A 15,755-nucleotide genomic window follows, 5' to 3' on the forward strand; every position below is an offset into this window, starting at 1 on the left:
CTATTCAGTTGTCCCCAAACCAGCCTATAAGTTCTCCGCTAATCTGTTTTATAAATCTGTCATACAAGTCTCATAACATTATCAATGCTCTGAACTTCCCTTAGTCTCTTACCTTCTTCTTGTTTTGAGGTTCCCCGAACAAAGTGTGCTCTTCCAGACCAGACAGGTGTAGAAAAATACTCTCACTTTTTTTCTGTGCCTGTCAGGTTGTGAAAAATGCTCACCGTGCTTGAGAAGGAATACCAGCAATAAAAGAGCCAGCCCCCCAAAAGTCATGACTTTCATACTTTTCATTCCACATCTATGCAGGATTAGGGATTGTGGTAAATGAGGTGAGAGCTGAGATCATGTGGAAATAGTGAGCTTAGGTGAGGATGGCCAGCAAGTTTGAATGTACTTCTCAAATTGTTCCCTTACTGCATGGAATCAGAGAAATTTGTCTAAAACATGACAAGTTAAAAGGAATGTTCTGAACCAATCACTTGAAACTACCCACGTTTCAAGCATACGGTATAGTTTTACAGCTTTATGCTTTAGAGACTCAGAAATTACTTGGGAATTTATTTCAAAAACAATATTCCTACCTGGAATCAGAAATCATTGCTCCTGATTTTCTAATATCACTACGCCTTCTGGAGGGAAGCCTTTTGGCAAAAACCATGCATGTTTTCAATTGGTTAAACTGATTGCCATTAGACTCACCAGAATGGAGTTGGATTGATAGTTAAGCTTTTATCCCACACATTCTTTGCTGTCTTAAATAATGCATAATGGAAATGTATTGCCTGTGTTGGAAGTTTGGGGTTAATGAACGTTTCTAGAAACCTGCATTTTTTTTTCCTTTCAAATGGAGCAATGTTTTTGTGATACAGGAAAATCTTTGTTCTTCTATTTATTACTATTTCATAAGTTTGTTTCTGTCTTGGCACAGGAATTGAAAATAGAATTAATGACTCTTAAATAAAATATAATGGAAGTGGAACAAAGATGGGATCAGATTAGAGCAGCATGGCCCCTACAAGCACAGTCACTGAGCAGTGTACTACTGGGCCCTGTCCTAGTGTCCAGAAAGCTCATGCGTTAGTGCTGGGAGGGAATATGCAGGGAAACTAGAGAGAGAGAGGAAGCAAGACAGGGAGGCAAGGAGACAGGGAGAGCACATATTTCCAAGTGTCATAGCTTTGCAACAAATCACTGCTGGTTGCCGGGCTTGAGGGGCTTCTCTAAAGGGGCCACAGGGGATGCTGCGGGTCAGTCCTTTCCACTGGATCCCATCTCTGCCACACTCTCAGGACGTGTTACTTGGCCCTTTTGCACAGACTTGGGGGAAAAGCAGAACTTACCGGGCTCCAGTGCAAGTGCAGAGCCTCTTGATGTAAGTTAGTGCCAGGCTTGGGGCACCTTCGTCTGTAGCTGTAGTGGCAGCAGAAGTGGTATGTTGGGGGGCTTTGTGACTATGGGTATAGTGTCAGCCAGTCCCGGAAGCAAAGTCCAGTGGCCAAGGCCTAAGGTCAGACAGGCTGAGAAGACCTGGGCTGGGGCCCATGTGATGGAATCCATCACAGCCAAGTGGCTTAACTTGTTTGTGCCTCAGTTTTGTCATCTGTAAAATGGGAGTGATAATAGTCACCATATTGCAAGGTAATCAGAACAATTAAAGGACTCAATACACCTAATGTGATTGGAAAGTGCCTGCAAAGGTCAAAAAATTGGCTTGAGCCGTGATGGCATCATACGGAGCCTATACCTAACAGAAGATACAGGTGTTCGTTTGAGTTGTAAGTTTATGCGGAGCATCGTCATTATTGAAAATTTCAGTTGTTGAAACTAACAAAGGCATCGCAATATTACAAGTCTCCCCACCAACCCCTGTCCCATCAAATCTATCTCTAGGACAAAAACGAGTTATAAAATCAGTTCCCCCAAAAAAAGAAAAAAAAAAAAAAAAAACAAGGCCAGATTCTAAGTTCCGGGCACGGTATTTTAGTTGTGGGTCTGGGCTTCTCTCTCCCCTCCAGGGCCCAGCCTGCTGCCCGGATCCCATTTCCAGCCCGCAGAGTGTTGACCGCTCAGGTTCAAGGGGCCACGTGCCGGCCCGGTCCCGTCCCAGCTCGGAGGGTGCCAGGCTGTGAGGCGCTTCCATTCAAAGCACCGGCCCAGTGACGGTTTCTTTCCACGGGGCGTTGATAGGCTGTGCTCTGCTCCCCTTTCCTTGCAGTGGGAGCTGCTGTCCGGGCCCTCGTGTCCAGTACCGGTCGCCTTCAGCCTGGCCCCTCGCGAGGCCTGTTACTTTAGACTACCTCGCATCAACCCAGTGCGCCTTGAAGCTGGAAGATCAACACAGGTTCCCTCTCCTGAGTCTCCTGAACTTAACCCTTGAGAGTGGGAGGATAGGGAGCATGTGTCGGAGTTTGCCTGGCTCTGTTTTTGTTGGCTACGTGGTTCCCATGCTTGGGAGCAGCAGAGAGCTGGGTGCTCCCGGACTCATGATCCCCCTTTGCATTGGCTCTCAAAATGCTTTGCTTCATTCAGTGAAACAACAAAAGGCTTTGGCTTCACTGCCTCAAACTTAGGTTATTTCTTCCATTATTAAAAAAAAAAAAAAAAAAAAAGGAGGGGGTGGGGAGGGATGACTTATAATCTTGTATTGAGCCAAGCAACACAAAAATAGATATTTTATTTTGAGGCTATTACCCTCTCTTCTGATTTATTATAATGCATCTTCTCAGTAATGTCAAATTAACTCTCTGCCATAAACATTTCTACTTTTAGCTCTTTAAAAAAATTTCAAAGTATCAACTATTCCTTCAGAAAACACCCAGAAATGTAAGATTTTCCCTTTTCTAGGCCATACAATGTGGCACTGTTTCATGGATTCCATGAGGTTCTCCGCCACCCCTACCCAAGAGCAGTTTTCTCGGTTTCCTCTAATGGTTTCCCTAAAAAGATTCCATTTCCTGTACCAATGCCAGTGATTGATTTATAGTTCACATTCTACCTTTGATTTTTCTGGTTTTGGTGGTTTGGGTTGCCTAATATTGCCCATTTTTGCTCATCATTCACTGTGTTCAGACAGTGTTGGATGTCTGCTTTCAGTTTTTAAATAGAAGATATAATAACTACCTAGTTTGAAAAGCTCTTTGGGATTATGGGTTTGGTTAATATCCTCTAAAAACAATTTCAAAAAACTGTAGTAGAAGATTATAAATGACTTTTTATGTGATTGCATCCCCTGGTGCTTTGAAATAAAAACACAATAAAGAATATAAAAGCACTTGGTCAGAAAGGCTAATCCTGAGTTGATGCCATTTACATTTAGATTTAAATAAGCCAGCCTATTTATTCTTTCAAACTTTGCTTCAGGTTTTAAATTGAGAGTACATGGAAATTAAAAGTCCTAGTATGTTTGGATATGTTTTAAAAAGTTATAATGCCTGAATTCAGTTGACTTCTAAGAATAATAACTATGATAAACATAAGGGGTAGGGAAATGTAATTAGTTATTTTTAATAAAACAATTTTATTGCAACAGTTATTAATAATGCTCCTCTAATATGTGGTCCAGATAAAGCAGAGCAGGATCATTAATGTAATACTGCAAATACTGTGCCTTCAAGACTGTGGGGTATGCACATAAGCCATATACAAATACAAGTAGTCATAGAGGCTGTTCCCCCATTTTTGTGAGTGATGGAGTAGAAAGCAGAGGCATGTTCTAGTGGCCAAGTCTTCCGCTAAGAATTCAGACCTTGATTTTAGTCCCAGATGGACCATGTGACCAATAAAAAAGTCTGTTTCTCCAATCGTAGCATGAGAGGTTCAGATATGAAGCCTTTGGGGATCTTTCTAAGACCAGAGTTCTAGAGCTCTATGCACTATAATTCCAGTATAATTTCACATGTCCAAGTGGACATGTGCCCACTACACGTGGTGCACTCTAAGAACGGTGCATCTGCACAAGGCCTGCTGGGAGATCCCTGGAACCAGCTCCTGGAAAGGGTATGGTTGAGTGGAGCTGTGAACAGTATACCGATGGCTTTCACCTGATGGGGTATGTGTGGAGAGGGGATAGGGTCAGGGGTCTGGGATCCTGGGCTCATGTGTTGATCAAGCCACAAGGACTGACTACGCCTGTTGTGACATACAGCTGTATTTTTGTTGGGCATCTCAAAATTCTTCTGAAAGAGGCCTACATTCATTTATAGGCAGGTCTCTTGAATCTGGGCCCATCTCTCTGTTTTTTAATTATATAAAAATCTTAGGAAGAACTACATCTAGCATTTGAGTAATGGTGTTAGCTCTTTCTGTACATTTTTCAAAGGGCTTCTGCTCCAATTTTACTTCACCATAAAACATTAAGCTGACCCCTTTCCAAAGCCTTCAAACCATTCTCTAAAAATTGAATCTTATTTATCTTCTCAAGTGATCACCTTCTCTAGGAAAATAATCTATTTAGTCAATAATGTATTATAGACATTTCCTGAGGACCAACCATGTGCTGGTCCTAAGCTATTGAGGTGCTAGAGATAACTAAGATGCACAGTGTATCCTCAGTAGCTCCCTCAGTGAAGATAGGTCCCGAATAAAAAAAAAACCCACTGGAACCAGGGGGCTCCTTGAGGGAGCCCAGAACTGGAGAGAGCCCTAAGAAAAGGGTGTAAGCCCTAAGGGTGTAAGAAAATACCAAGGGGCACGAGAAACATTTCAGCAAAAAGAAGGGAAGAAAGGCATTCTGGACAAAGAGGTGTGAAGGTGTGTGGGAGGTACTGGGACTGAGTGAGTCCAGAGACTATCCTAGCAATATCAACATGGCTTCCATTCCCCTAGGAAGCAAGCATAGCATGGAACAGTTGTCATCCCCTCCTGAGTTTCTACATAGAAGGTCCTCCAGAAATAAGTTTCCAGAGCATTTTAGTTAGGGTTCACCACAGAAAAAGATCCATCAGGGTGTGTGATGAATTGTACAAAATTGTCTTATTTGATTGTGGGGGCTGAGAAATCCAAAACTATAGTTGAGAAGCTGGAAAGGAGAGCCAGTAGTATAGTTTCAGTCCAAAAGCTGGCCGGCTTAAGACCCAAGAAGAGCTGATGTTTCAAGTCTGGTGGCAGGAAAAGACTGTTGTTCCAATTCACTGGGTCAGGTAGGGGGAGTTCCCTCTTACTCTCAGGGGGAGTCAGCCTTTTTGTGCCATGTACACATGCACACAGTAGGCAGGGTGATCTTCTTTACTTATTTTACCAATTCTTACATTAATTTCATCCAAAAATAACCTCACAGACATACACAGAATAGAATTTGGCCAAATATCTTGGCACCCTGGGGCCCAGTCAGGTTGACATAAAACAAATCATCATCCTACCTCCTCTCAAAACTTTAAGGCTTAATTATAAATATATGGAGACATTCTGCCCACCTGATTACTAAATTGGCAGCTCACTATGAATCTTAGTCTTTTGAAAGTCTCACAATGCCACAGAGGTTCGGGACAGTATCTCAGGGTTGAGGTAGTGCCACCACTCTGCCTTGATCATTTATTGACACTGTTTTCAGAATTGATAGCCAACTCACCATTATCATTCAGAATCTATTTATATGTTCTGGTGGGTGAGTGCACGTGCTGGCAAGTCAGGCTGCCTGTCTTGAGAGCTCTGTGACCTTGAGCATCTCTGTGCCTATGCATCTTCCTTTATAAAATGTATGTAATAATAGTACCTAACTCGTGGTTGTTGTGAAGATTGAATCAGTTAATACATGCCAGTTAGTACATGTAAAGCTACAGGCAGGTGATGGGGACATGGAATGTACTCCAAAAAACAAGTTATTCCCATAGTCACATACCTTTTATTGTAAAATGCTGTTTCAGCCTTGGCTCTCTGGTAGTTAAGCATTGGTTCTTTTTGAGCAGAGTCCTTATCAAGAGCAGTAACATTGAATATACTCAATTAGCATACACTTTGGATAGACTAAAACCAAAACTTCAAAGCCTTAGTTGGCTTGAGAACGACACCAGATTTAGAAAACGAGTTAGAGAAGATGAAATAGAAAGTAACACATTTATAGAATATGCATAGGCCGTGGAGTATTTGATCCACTTCACTACTTCTGTTCAGTTTAGTTTGCTATAGTCAGAGAAACTGTCCATATTTTAAATGATTCTTTGGCATCTTAACATTAGAAACATTTGCAAACAAACCAACAGGGGGTGGGGGTGGAGAAATGCTGAATGATGCTTTTTGTCAGGTTTTGAGCTGTTAGCAGTAGCAGGTGGATTGACTGGGGCTAGCCTATCTTTGGGTGGAAGGCGTTCACCTGACTGATGGAAAAGCAACTTTGGGTAAGTCACTTGGACTCAGGGCTCCTGAGCCAGATGACAAAGCAACCAAATGTCTAGCTAGTCTTTTCTAAGTGTGCTATTTATGACTTGTCCTAACAACCACATCATTCAATAAGTGATTTCATATCTGTTTAGATAAGTAAGTTTGTTCATATCAAGTGAAATACATTTGCAGGGTGATGTGTGTGGAAACCCTTTGGATCCTTGAACTTAACCTCGTGAGTGCTTCAGTGTCCTTAAGAGGGTCTTCCCGCGTCTGTGTGAATCTTCAGGGCACGCACCCGCTGTACGTTCCAGTTCAGAGACCTTGGGGGTATCCCAGGGTTTGTACAACCCTCTCATGTGAGCAGCCCATAGTTGGTGGAATGTGATGTCTGTAACACGGTTTTCTCTTTTTTGATGGTATATAGAATACGTCCGTATTGTTGTGTACTTGCACCTCCATCAATAACACTGTTCTGTCTTGAAAAGCAATTTTTCAGATTTTCGAATTCCCACATCTGAAATTAGTCTGGCAATGAAAGTATAGGGATGCTTTGCCCATTGATCAAATGACTAAAGATAGCCGGGGATTAAGTCTGAATGGAGTGATTACTGCTTTGAAACCCCAAATAATGAAAAGTATGTTGTTGTTATGTCCCTGTTGCTTGGACTGTCCGACGGTTCTGCACTTGTACCACCCCACGAATCTCCTCCTCCCTTCTTGTCCCTACCTTGTACATTTGTGTATGAATTTCTGTGCATCTGTAATACCAACATTCATTCTAGATCTTTGAGAAACTTTGGACAGGAGTGTTTAATCGTGGAGCTTGTAGATTCTTCCCGGTATTCATTGGCATTATCGTTCTTAGCCACAGTTGTAATGCCACATGCTCTTTTCAAGGATTATTATAAAGTTAAAACTGTTCATCATAAGGCTATTGCAATGAAGCCAGTTTTAGTCTCTTATAACAACTCTGCACTTCTTCACCTTTGAGAGCTAAACTCAGAATGCACTGAGCTGTGCCTTAGTGTATTTGTATAGCATACAGTGCCATTCATTTAATACTTCATTACAACTGAACTGCAGTATGTATACATGGTATGCAAAATGAGCCATTTTTGTTTTAAAACAGATTGCAGATGAAAGGAAACCATTCATTTCTTGCTTGCTTGCTGTAATTACTAGAGCACTAATTACTCCAAATCACTGACATCCAGGGTCAGGAAAGATGACAACAGAAACATCAGAGAAAAGATGTGGCTCACTTGCTATGACAGATTTTCTGTACTCCCAACCACAGTATTTTTTTTTTTTTATGGCTACTGTTTTCCAGTTTGATGGTGAAAACAGCAACAACAAACATGCACACAGTCAAGATTGCTGAATGTTTACTATTATTTCATTCGCAGTTTGACGGTGAGAACATGTATATGAGCATGACAGAGCCGAGCCAGGACTATGTGCCAGCCAGCCAGGTGGGTTAATTAATCTTCTCTGCCTTGTTTCAAATTGTAATTAAACAAATTCAAAGAGTTGCATTGCAAATGAGTAGCACTATCAGTAACTGCCGCAATCAGGAATAATCATAATTTATAAACAAAGCATTTAAGCCTTGTTTCCAGTTAATGAGATAGAGCTGATAAAACACCGGAGTTGGCATTTGTTGAAAGATACTACCTTGTTTCCTCTCCAGAATGGCAAGCAGCTGTTTTGCCAGCATGATCTTTCCTAAACAGTTGTTTTACCTTTAGGAAATAAAGTCTTTACAGGTGCAGGTTATTTGTGCTTCTGACGATAGACGAGTTAATCATTATAAGCTACACATGTCACAAGTAGCTTTAATTATCGACTATTGGGGCAGTTTTCAATACAACGTTGCATTTATAACCGAAAGCACGTGGCCGGTGGGCGCTGTATGGCTGCTTGCAGGGTCTGCCGGGTGGGTAGCTTTGGAGCCCAAGTGCATGCTGTGATTGAGACTTTCAAGAGCATGTTTGTAGCCCTTTCACTGGGAATGGTTGACGAGGTATTTCATCATGAGAAGTGACAACAAAAATCCAATGAAAATGTAAATGGTTACATTTATAAAAGTAAATTCTGGGCTATTTATTTTTAGGCACTTAAGACCAGGCCCTTTAATCTGGTGAGGGCATTTAAAGCAAAATTATAACCGCCCCACGGTGCCAGCATAAGGTAATCTGTAAGGACACTGTGAGCAAAAATAAATAAATGGATAAGTACAAGCGAGGGAGAGTTCATAGGAGCATTTTGTAGATTTGAATTTTTTTTTTCTGGAATAGCCAAACCATGGCTGTTTGAAGTTTCATGTATCGGTAACTATGGCATAAACTCTAACATAGGAGTTTTTTAAAGCCTCCAGAGCTGCCCAAAGAGATTTGATAGCTGGGATGGGTGAGGGCATAGAGAACAAAAATAAAACTTCTATATATTTTTTTTTCATGGTGGTTGTCAGTGAATTAATCTAATGTATATGTTAAGGGCGCACTTTGTGAAGCTTTGAAATTTCTCTAAGAACAAAATGTCTCGTGCTTAACTCAAAACAGAGGCAAGCCTGCCTCTCCATGAACTTTGCATTTCGAAGTCATTACGATCACTGCCTTCTCTGGCAGACATTCTGGAAGCTACACTATATTGTCCAGACGAGAAGGTCATCATTCAGTTCAAAGATCCGGACTCCATTTCCTTCCATTCAACTGAGTTGATCACTTTCAGAATACCTTTGGAAGGCTGAGCTTGGATTTACAATTCTCACTTCACTGAATTCATTCGGCTAAGTAGCCTCAGAGATCCATAGGTAGTTGTGAATAGGACTGTTTGATTAAAAAATGAAAAATGTTACTATTAATTTTCTTCTAACCATCAATCCCCAAACTGTACTGACAAGTTTAGTATTACTATTAGATTAAAGCAACCCAGTATCATCTCTTTGGTGCCTTTAGGGTTTTGAAGTGTAAGGGCTAATTGAATTTGTTTGAAACAGTAGAAACACAAACTCAATAAATGATTGCTGTTATAAAGCAGCTGCTCCCTTTCAGAGAATCATTATGTCCGTCTTAAAGACTTTTGGATAAAGGATTGGAAATTCAAAGCATATACATCATAACAACTTGGCTCCTTAGATTTTTAAATTCAAATACAATGGATACTATTAAGCCCTGACTAAAATCAAACAACTAACATTATTCCTTTTAATATTTCAATCAGGAGTTACTAAGAATATTTTAAATATCAGTGATAATTAATGAAAGAGTAAAGAGCCCCAAATACTTTTGGGGCTTTGTAAAGATAGGGCAGGTTTGTGTGCCAGAAGCAAACTATTTTTTAATAATGTAGCACATATGAAAATGTTTTTAGAATGTGCTACTTTAAAAATTAGACTAATGCAAGATAATACATACTCTGGGGGGAATAAACTTTGCAAATTACATAAGTTGAATGGCCTTAGCTAAATTTTACACTTAACATTCCTTTTGTTTACTGTAATATGGTGTGTTCAAAAATTCATTACCTGGTATTCTTTTAGGGAATTTTAATCAATTTACCCCTTTCGGCAACCATAAATAGGATTTTAGTCATCTTACAGGAAAAAAAAATAGTTTTATTCCTTTTCCTACATAACATCAAACATCTGCATAGTTTAGTAATCCAAGACAACTTGCCTCATAGCATCACTCAACAATTATAATTCCTGTTCAATTTTCAAATCAGTACATGCTTTGGGACTTACAGACTAAGTTGCTAAGTAGCAACATATGGTACAGTACTGTGCCTGTGATGTTGCTGCGAGCAAATAGCATAATTCTAAACTTGAAATGATTTTTATAGAAAGCCAATGCTGGAATGGTTCCAGAAATGGAAGTACACTGTAAAAATTAATGATATTCTTTTAGACGGTCCCAAAGGCCTCTTTGGCACTATCTACTGCATGCATTCTATACCTCTTAAGCTAGTGTATACAAATCCTTAAATTTTTTTGCATACAGTTTTGTAATTGATAGGCAGCTTTTAAATTGAGTATACTACCTTATAATAAGCCTGACAAATATGCAATAAAAACCCATGACATTTCCACTTCTCCCTGGCCCCATTCTTGGAATATTGACTCTTTTCTCCTCTAATAACTAGTTATAAGTGTGCTGGCCACTCAGTACTTGATTTTATTTTTGAGAGAGTGTGCAGCTGGGGCTGAGGGAGGGGCAGAAGGAGAGGAAGATTGAGAATCTCAAGCAGGTTCTACGCCCAGCACGGAGCCTGATCTCACAACTCTGAGATCATGACCTGAGCCAAAATCAAGAGTTGGAAGCTTAACTGAATGAGCTATCCAGGGCCCCACTCAGTACTTTAATATAAACCCCATTTATTTTTTTTTTTACTCTGCATAGAATTAGAAGCATGTGATACAAGATTTTTTAGTGTGTTCCCAGACTCTGGCTAAGGGGGCCCATGTCGCTTAATTCCTCATGAACTTGCAGATTCCCCCGACACACACCCAAGTAGTTTGTGGGAATATGTGAGCATGCTAAAGAAAGGAAAGCCATACATGAAGAGTGGCCAACAGTCCTTCATAAACTCCCATCTTTCTCATTCTTAACCTGTCACGTCTGACCAAAATGACCAAAATGGCAGAGCACACAACAGCAAGGCAGGAAGGGATTGGGCTTCCCAACTTAGCTCTGAATCTTCTCTAGAATCTTCTGAGCCCACTCAGACTCACGCTGTCAGGCCTTTCTCTTTCCCTGAAAAGACTCAAGCCCCTTTCTCTAGCCCCTAGAATTAGTGTACCTTTGGTAGCTCCTCATATGTGATTCTACTCAAGATGTAAGTGTTCATTTGAATTAACTACATCAAAGGAAACAGAAGAGGAGTCTGATTCTCTTGGTTGAAACTTTTTATGGCACAAAGGTTATTTATTTATGTTTAGTTTTGAGTATATGTGCCATTACTTTTTCTCATTCTCTCTTCTTCTATGAAAGTGTCCAGAATATCATTTTCCATAGCTACCTGTTCATTCTGAGCTTTCCACCCAAACTGGCAACATGTTCCCCTGCTCACCTTCTCTGGATGCAGAAACATTCTCATCCATTCCTCAATTGGGGTACTGTGTGAAAAAGGTAGTGAAGGACTGACTTTTTTTTATACAAGAAATAATCACTTGATGGGGGAATCAGAAGATTTTTCTAGTGTCAGGTCTTAGAGAAGCTAAATTCTTAAGAAGACTACCTAATTGAACCATATTTTCAATCAATCACTTCTTACTTGACCTTGGCTTCATTCTGCTAAACCATTTCCTTCTGTTTGGTTTCCATCACTATCCCCTGGCTTCCTAACCCTTTCCTCCCATCCTCCTTTCTTCTTACTCTCCTCCTCTCCTTCCTCCTTATCTCCAAGAATAGTTATCCTTTAAGCTTGAACTAATTTTTATTGTTAATTCTGAGCATCATCCTAAACCCTAAATATTAAGTGTCCTGATGTGAGATCTGATTTTAGATTATTTCAGGTTGTGATCAGATTTCACTCTGCTTCTTTTCTCTTCACTCCACTGAAATCCTCTCTCTTACCTGGCCCTCAGATCTCAAGATTAAAACATGACAATGATAAAATACAAGCAGTTTTCCCCTGGAATCTTAAAACTAAGCATTTAACATACATTTCATATCACATATTTTGAATAGAAAAGTTGAAGGGCATCCATATATTTAGGGCAGTCCTCTCATGTGAGTTTCAGGTGTGATTTCTAACACCACTGGGCATCTGTTTCTGACTGCAGCTCAAACTCTTCTTCTTCTTCTTCTTTTTCTATTGCCTGTAGTCCTAAGACTTAACACCATCTACTCAGTCATCAAGACAGAGATTTGAAGAGTCTCCCTTATCACTAGTTAGTGTTGATTCTACTTTTTGGCATAACTTTTGAATCTGTCTCCTCTTCCCTTCTACATAATTATTGCTTAGGCCCCAGGCTCACAGTTTCTCCTTAACTTCTCTCATCTTTCCTCACTTTCACCTTTCCATTTCTCTGCTCTCTGTTGCCAAATGATCCATGTCTCTTTCCTCCTCACACACCTCCTTGCCTCTCCAGTGTATAGTCGGAGGTACCGAAGTACATATTTGCCCCTCCATGGCATGTAGTGTACTAGAATTGGCACCCATTTCCTTGCCTTTCCCATGTGATTATGAGCTCTTGAGGATAGGACTGGCCCCTGCTTCTCCCTGGATCTCCTGGGCCTAGTGTGTCTGACATCAGAAATATGCGCTATTATTTGTTGGAAGATGAATAAGCAATTAAAATATTTTATGTACCTTTTTAAAAATCACATTAACTCTTTTAGGTCTTCTAACTCTTTGTGATGATTTTCAGTCCTGCACAGCAGCCATTTAGTAAATTTGGACCTACCCATTGCATTCCAGTAGCTTCTCTCCACCTAGGTCACTGATACCTCACCATGTTAACAAAAGGCACCACCCCTCCCATCTCCTAAGGCAATCATTTCAAGTACAAGACTCAAAGAATTAATGTGATAATAAGCTAGATGGTAAAAGGCAGTTATTCCTACAATAATTATTGTACTGCTATTTGTCATAAGCAATACAATGGCAGTGGAACCAATAAGGACTCTCCAAGCTCCTCTGTACATTAATTTCTTTAATCTACTGTTAGAATCACAGTGTCTTGAGATCTACAAACGTATTGAAAGCTATATATTTTTAATTACATGTTTTTCTAGTAAGAAAATACTCCAGGTTCAAGTGTAAATGAGGTATGAAAAAAGGGCCTAGAAGGTATAATATTTTAAAGAGCATTTTTGGAAAAAAAATCTCTTGACTATGGGTCATAAAATGTCCATGATTGTGACATAAATTTGAACTATAAATTAGACCAATTATTTTTAGATTGGTTCCTTTTGGCAGAAATTTCAGGAGTAAAGTCAACTTGACTTTTTGACCATTGACCCAATAAAATGGCAAAGCCGCCATGCTTTGAGTCATCTAGTTAGTCCAACAAAGTCTGGCATCTTAACAAGCCCAAACTAGTTACTCAAACCAGTCTTCAGCATAACACTCAAATGATTACTCTGCGCAGTCCCGGAGGTATTCATTACAGACAAAATTGCTCTTGTTGCCTTGCATACAAGCTGAGTTTTCAATGGGAAATGAAAGGATGCCTGGAAAAATAGGCCACCTAATTAAGTTAAACTACTCTAGCATTTGGCTTGACATCTTCATTACTCAAAATTAAAAAGATGCTTCACTTGAGCACACAAGTTACTATTGTTTATGTTGTTTTCTTCCTAAATTGGCTTCTTACATGGAAGTCTGTTTTTCAGAATTATATCTTGAAATAGCTCACATATTTCTTACAGTTTATAAAAATGTCTTAATAGCTGTATGGATTCTGAACACGGGCGCCATACAAATATATATCTTAGGACTCTTGGTAGTCAAACACACATCAGTCTCCCTGAGTATTTTCTTGATCATTTACATATAGGTATGATTGAAATTTAGATGACTTTTTATCTAGCCAGTTTTTATCATTATTATCATCATTATTATCATTAGAGGGGTATTGACTCCATTAGCTATAAATGATCAGTTACAGAAGAAACATGGATTCCTCAAAAAAGTTTAAGCAGACCATAAGATTTAAACTGAAATTCATTTGTCCAGTTGAAGTGTTTTATATCAACCTCTCAGGCAGAGCTATTTTGGGAACATTTTAAAACATAAACACATGTAGAGCACACCATCTACTGATTGCCAGTTCCCACTCATTGATACTAATGAGGCAGCTGACAGGTTAAATGTTGTGTATCATATACATTTCCAAGCTGTGGGATTTGTGAATATAAGACTCATTTTTTATTTCACAAAATGAATGTTTGTTGCTGAGTATGCTTGAGAATTTTATGATAATTATCTAATAGTATATTTTTTCAAGCATTAGGAAAATGCATTTCAGTGATAAAAACGATGAAAATGTCTGAGTGTTATAGCATTGGTGGTATAAACCAGATTCTCAGAAAACACCGAGCTTCATCTCCTGGAGGACGGTTTGTTCGGTGGGCAACTGTCAAGTGACACCAAGACATTTTGGCACTGGGAAGGGGTGCTGTGACTCCAGGACACCACCTCACCAGTTCTGCAGTGGCACTGACTACATTTTGAGAGCAGCCCATTGGCTTGTACGAAATTGTACTTTGTAGATTTTTTTCTTTAGCATATGAACAATTATGAAAAGCTAAATGATCCTTCCTGTGAAGTTTTGCAATATATAACATGCTAGATTTTTTTGTCTGGCACTTATTATAGCAAACCTGTCACTAAAGAATGTCTAAAAAATAGGTATGGTATTTCAAGTTAAGAATAGAGATATGTTGAATGATGTCATCTGTCTATGCCAGCTCCATTTCCAAGACACAGATTGTTCTAAACAAACACTAAAATTTTATTATGCCAATATGTCAAGTAGAAAAGATTTTGCCCATTTTTAGCATAAGAACACTGAGGCTTGGAAAAGCTGAGGTTTTCTTCCACCCACCCGTATCTCTCCTGAGACCTCCTTCTACATATCCTCAGCTGCCACCTAAACACCTTTTAAAAAAAGTGTCAAGTTTCCCTTTGCAGTTTCAGTTCCTCGGTTTGGGAGCAGACTTAGCTAGACTTCCCAGAAACACACGGTTTCAGTTTAATCTTTATGTCTATCCGTGTTTTTTTTTTCTTTCTCCTGTGTTTTTTCTGATCTGTGTTATTTCACAGTTTTGATATAAAAATTTATAACTATAACCCTGATGGTTTGAAATTAATTGATGACTGTCTTGGAAAATTGTCTCCATACATTGCTCGCTACTTATTTATACACTGGGATCATTGTTGCTGTTGCAAGCAGAGTCAAACAAATGACTCCTCAGTCCTGTCATTAAATTATTCAAATGGAATGGGCTGATCTGAAACTCATTGATGGCCACCATTTGAGACCAGGAATGAAGGCTTCCCTGTATGCAACTGGGTCTCCTTGCATTTCAGAAGGCTCTCCTTCAGGAAGAGCTAAAAACCTACCGTGAGTTGCTATTTTCTGAATGCCCAAAGCAGAGTGGCCTTGAAGGAATGGGTTCAGGGGCTAGTCATGGACTGCAGGGGTGGGGTGGGGCAGGGCTGGCAGCCCCAGATGGAAGTTGCCTTCAGGGAAGCCTGGATTCCTCTGTTCTGTGACTCCTGAGCTTTTTTTCTTATGCTGACTCCATTTAAAGTTCTTACTTGTCAAGACAATGGTAAGTATTAGTCGGAAGCTTCTGCTTGGCTAGAAGTTTAGGTTAGCATTCCTCTATCCCCAAGGTAATGAATGAATTAGATTCCATAATAGTAATAAAAGCTGTCAGTTGGCAGCTCCCAGTGTCTGGCAAGGAACTAAGCAAAAGCTT

At 39.8% G+C, this 15,755-nt stretch overlaps 1 protein-coding gene across 5 annotated transcripts in view; it reads left to right on the forward strand.

Moving 5' to 3' along the window:
* TOX (thymocyte selection associated high mobility group box) overlaps positions 1-15,755 on the forward strand; it is a 299,196-nt gene that overhangs the window by 141,815 nt on the left and 141,626 nt on the right. For 3 of the 5 annotated variants that reach the window (XM_077876859.1, XM_077876860.1, XM_077876863.1), the window contains one exon: positions 7,728-7,793. The exons of 1 other annotated variant lie outside the window; for it this stretch is intronic. In XM_077876859.1, the coding sequence (XP_077732985.1) occupies positions 7,728-7,793 (66 nt within the window). Of the gene's footprint in view, positions 1-6,259; positions 6,336-7,727; positions 7,794-15,755 lie in introns of those variants that run through there. One more of the 5 variants, XM_077876862.1, reaches the window with a different exon arrangement.

This window comes from Canis aureus, chromosome 28, assembly GCF_053574225.1.
Source record: "Canis aureus isolate CA01 chromosome 28, VMU_Caureus_v.1.0, whole genome shotgun sequence".
Classification (NCBI taxonomy): Eukaryota; Metazoa; Chordata; class Mammalia; order Carnivora; family Canidae; genus Canis; species Canis aureus.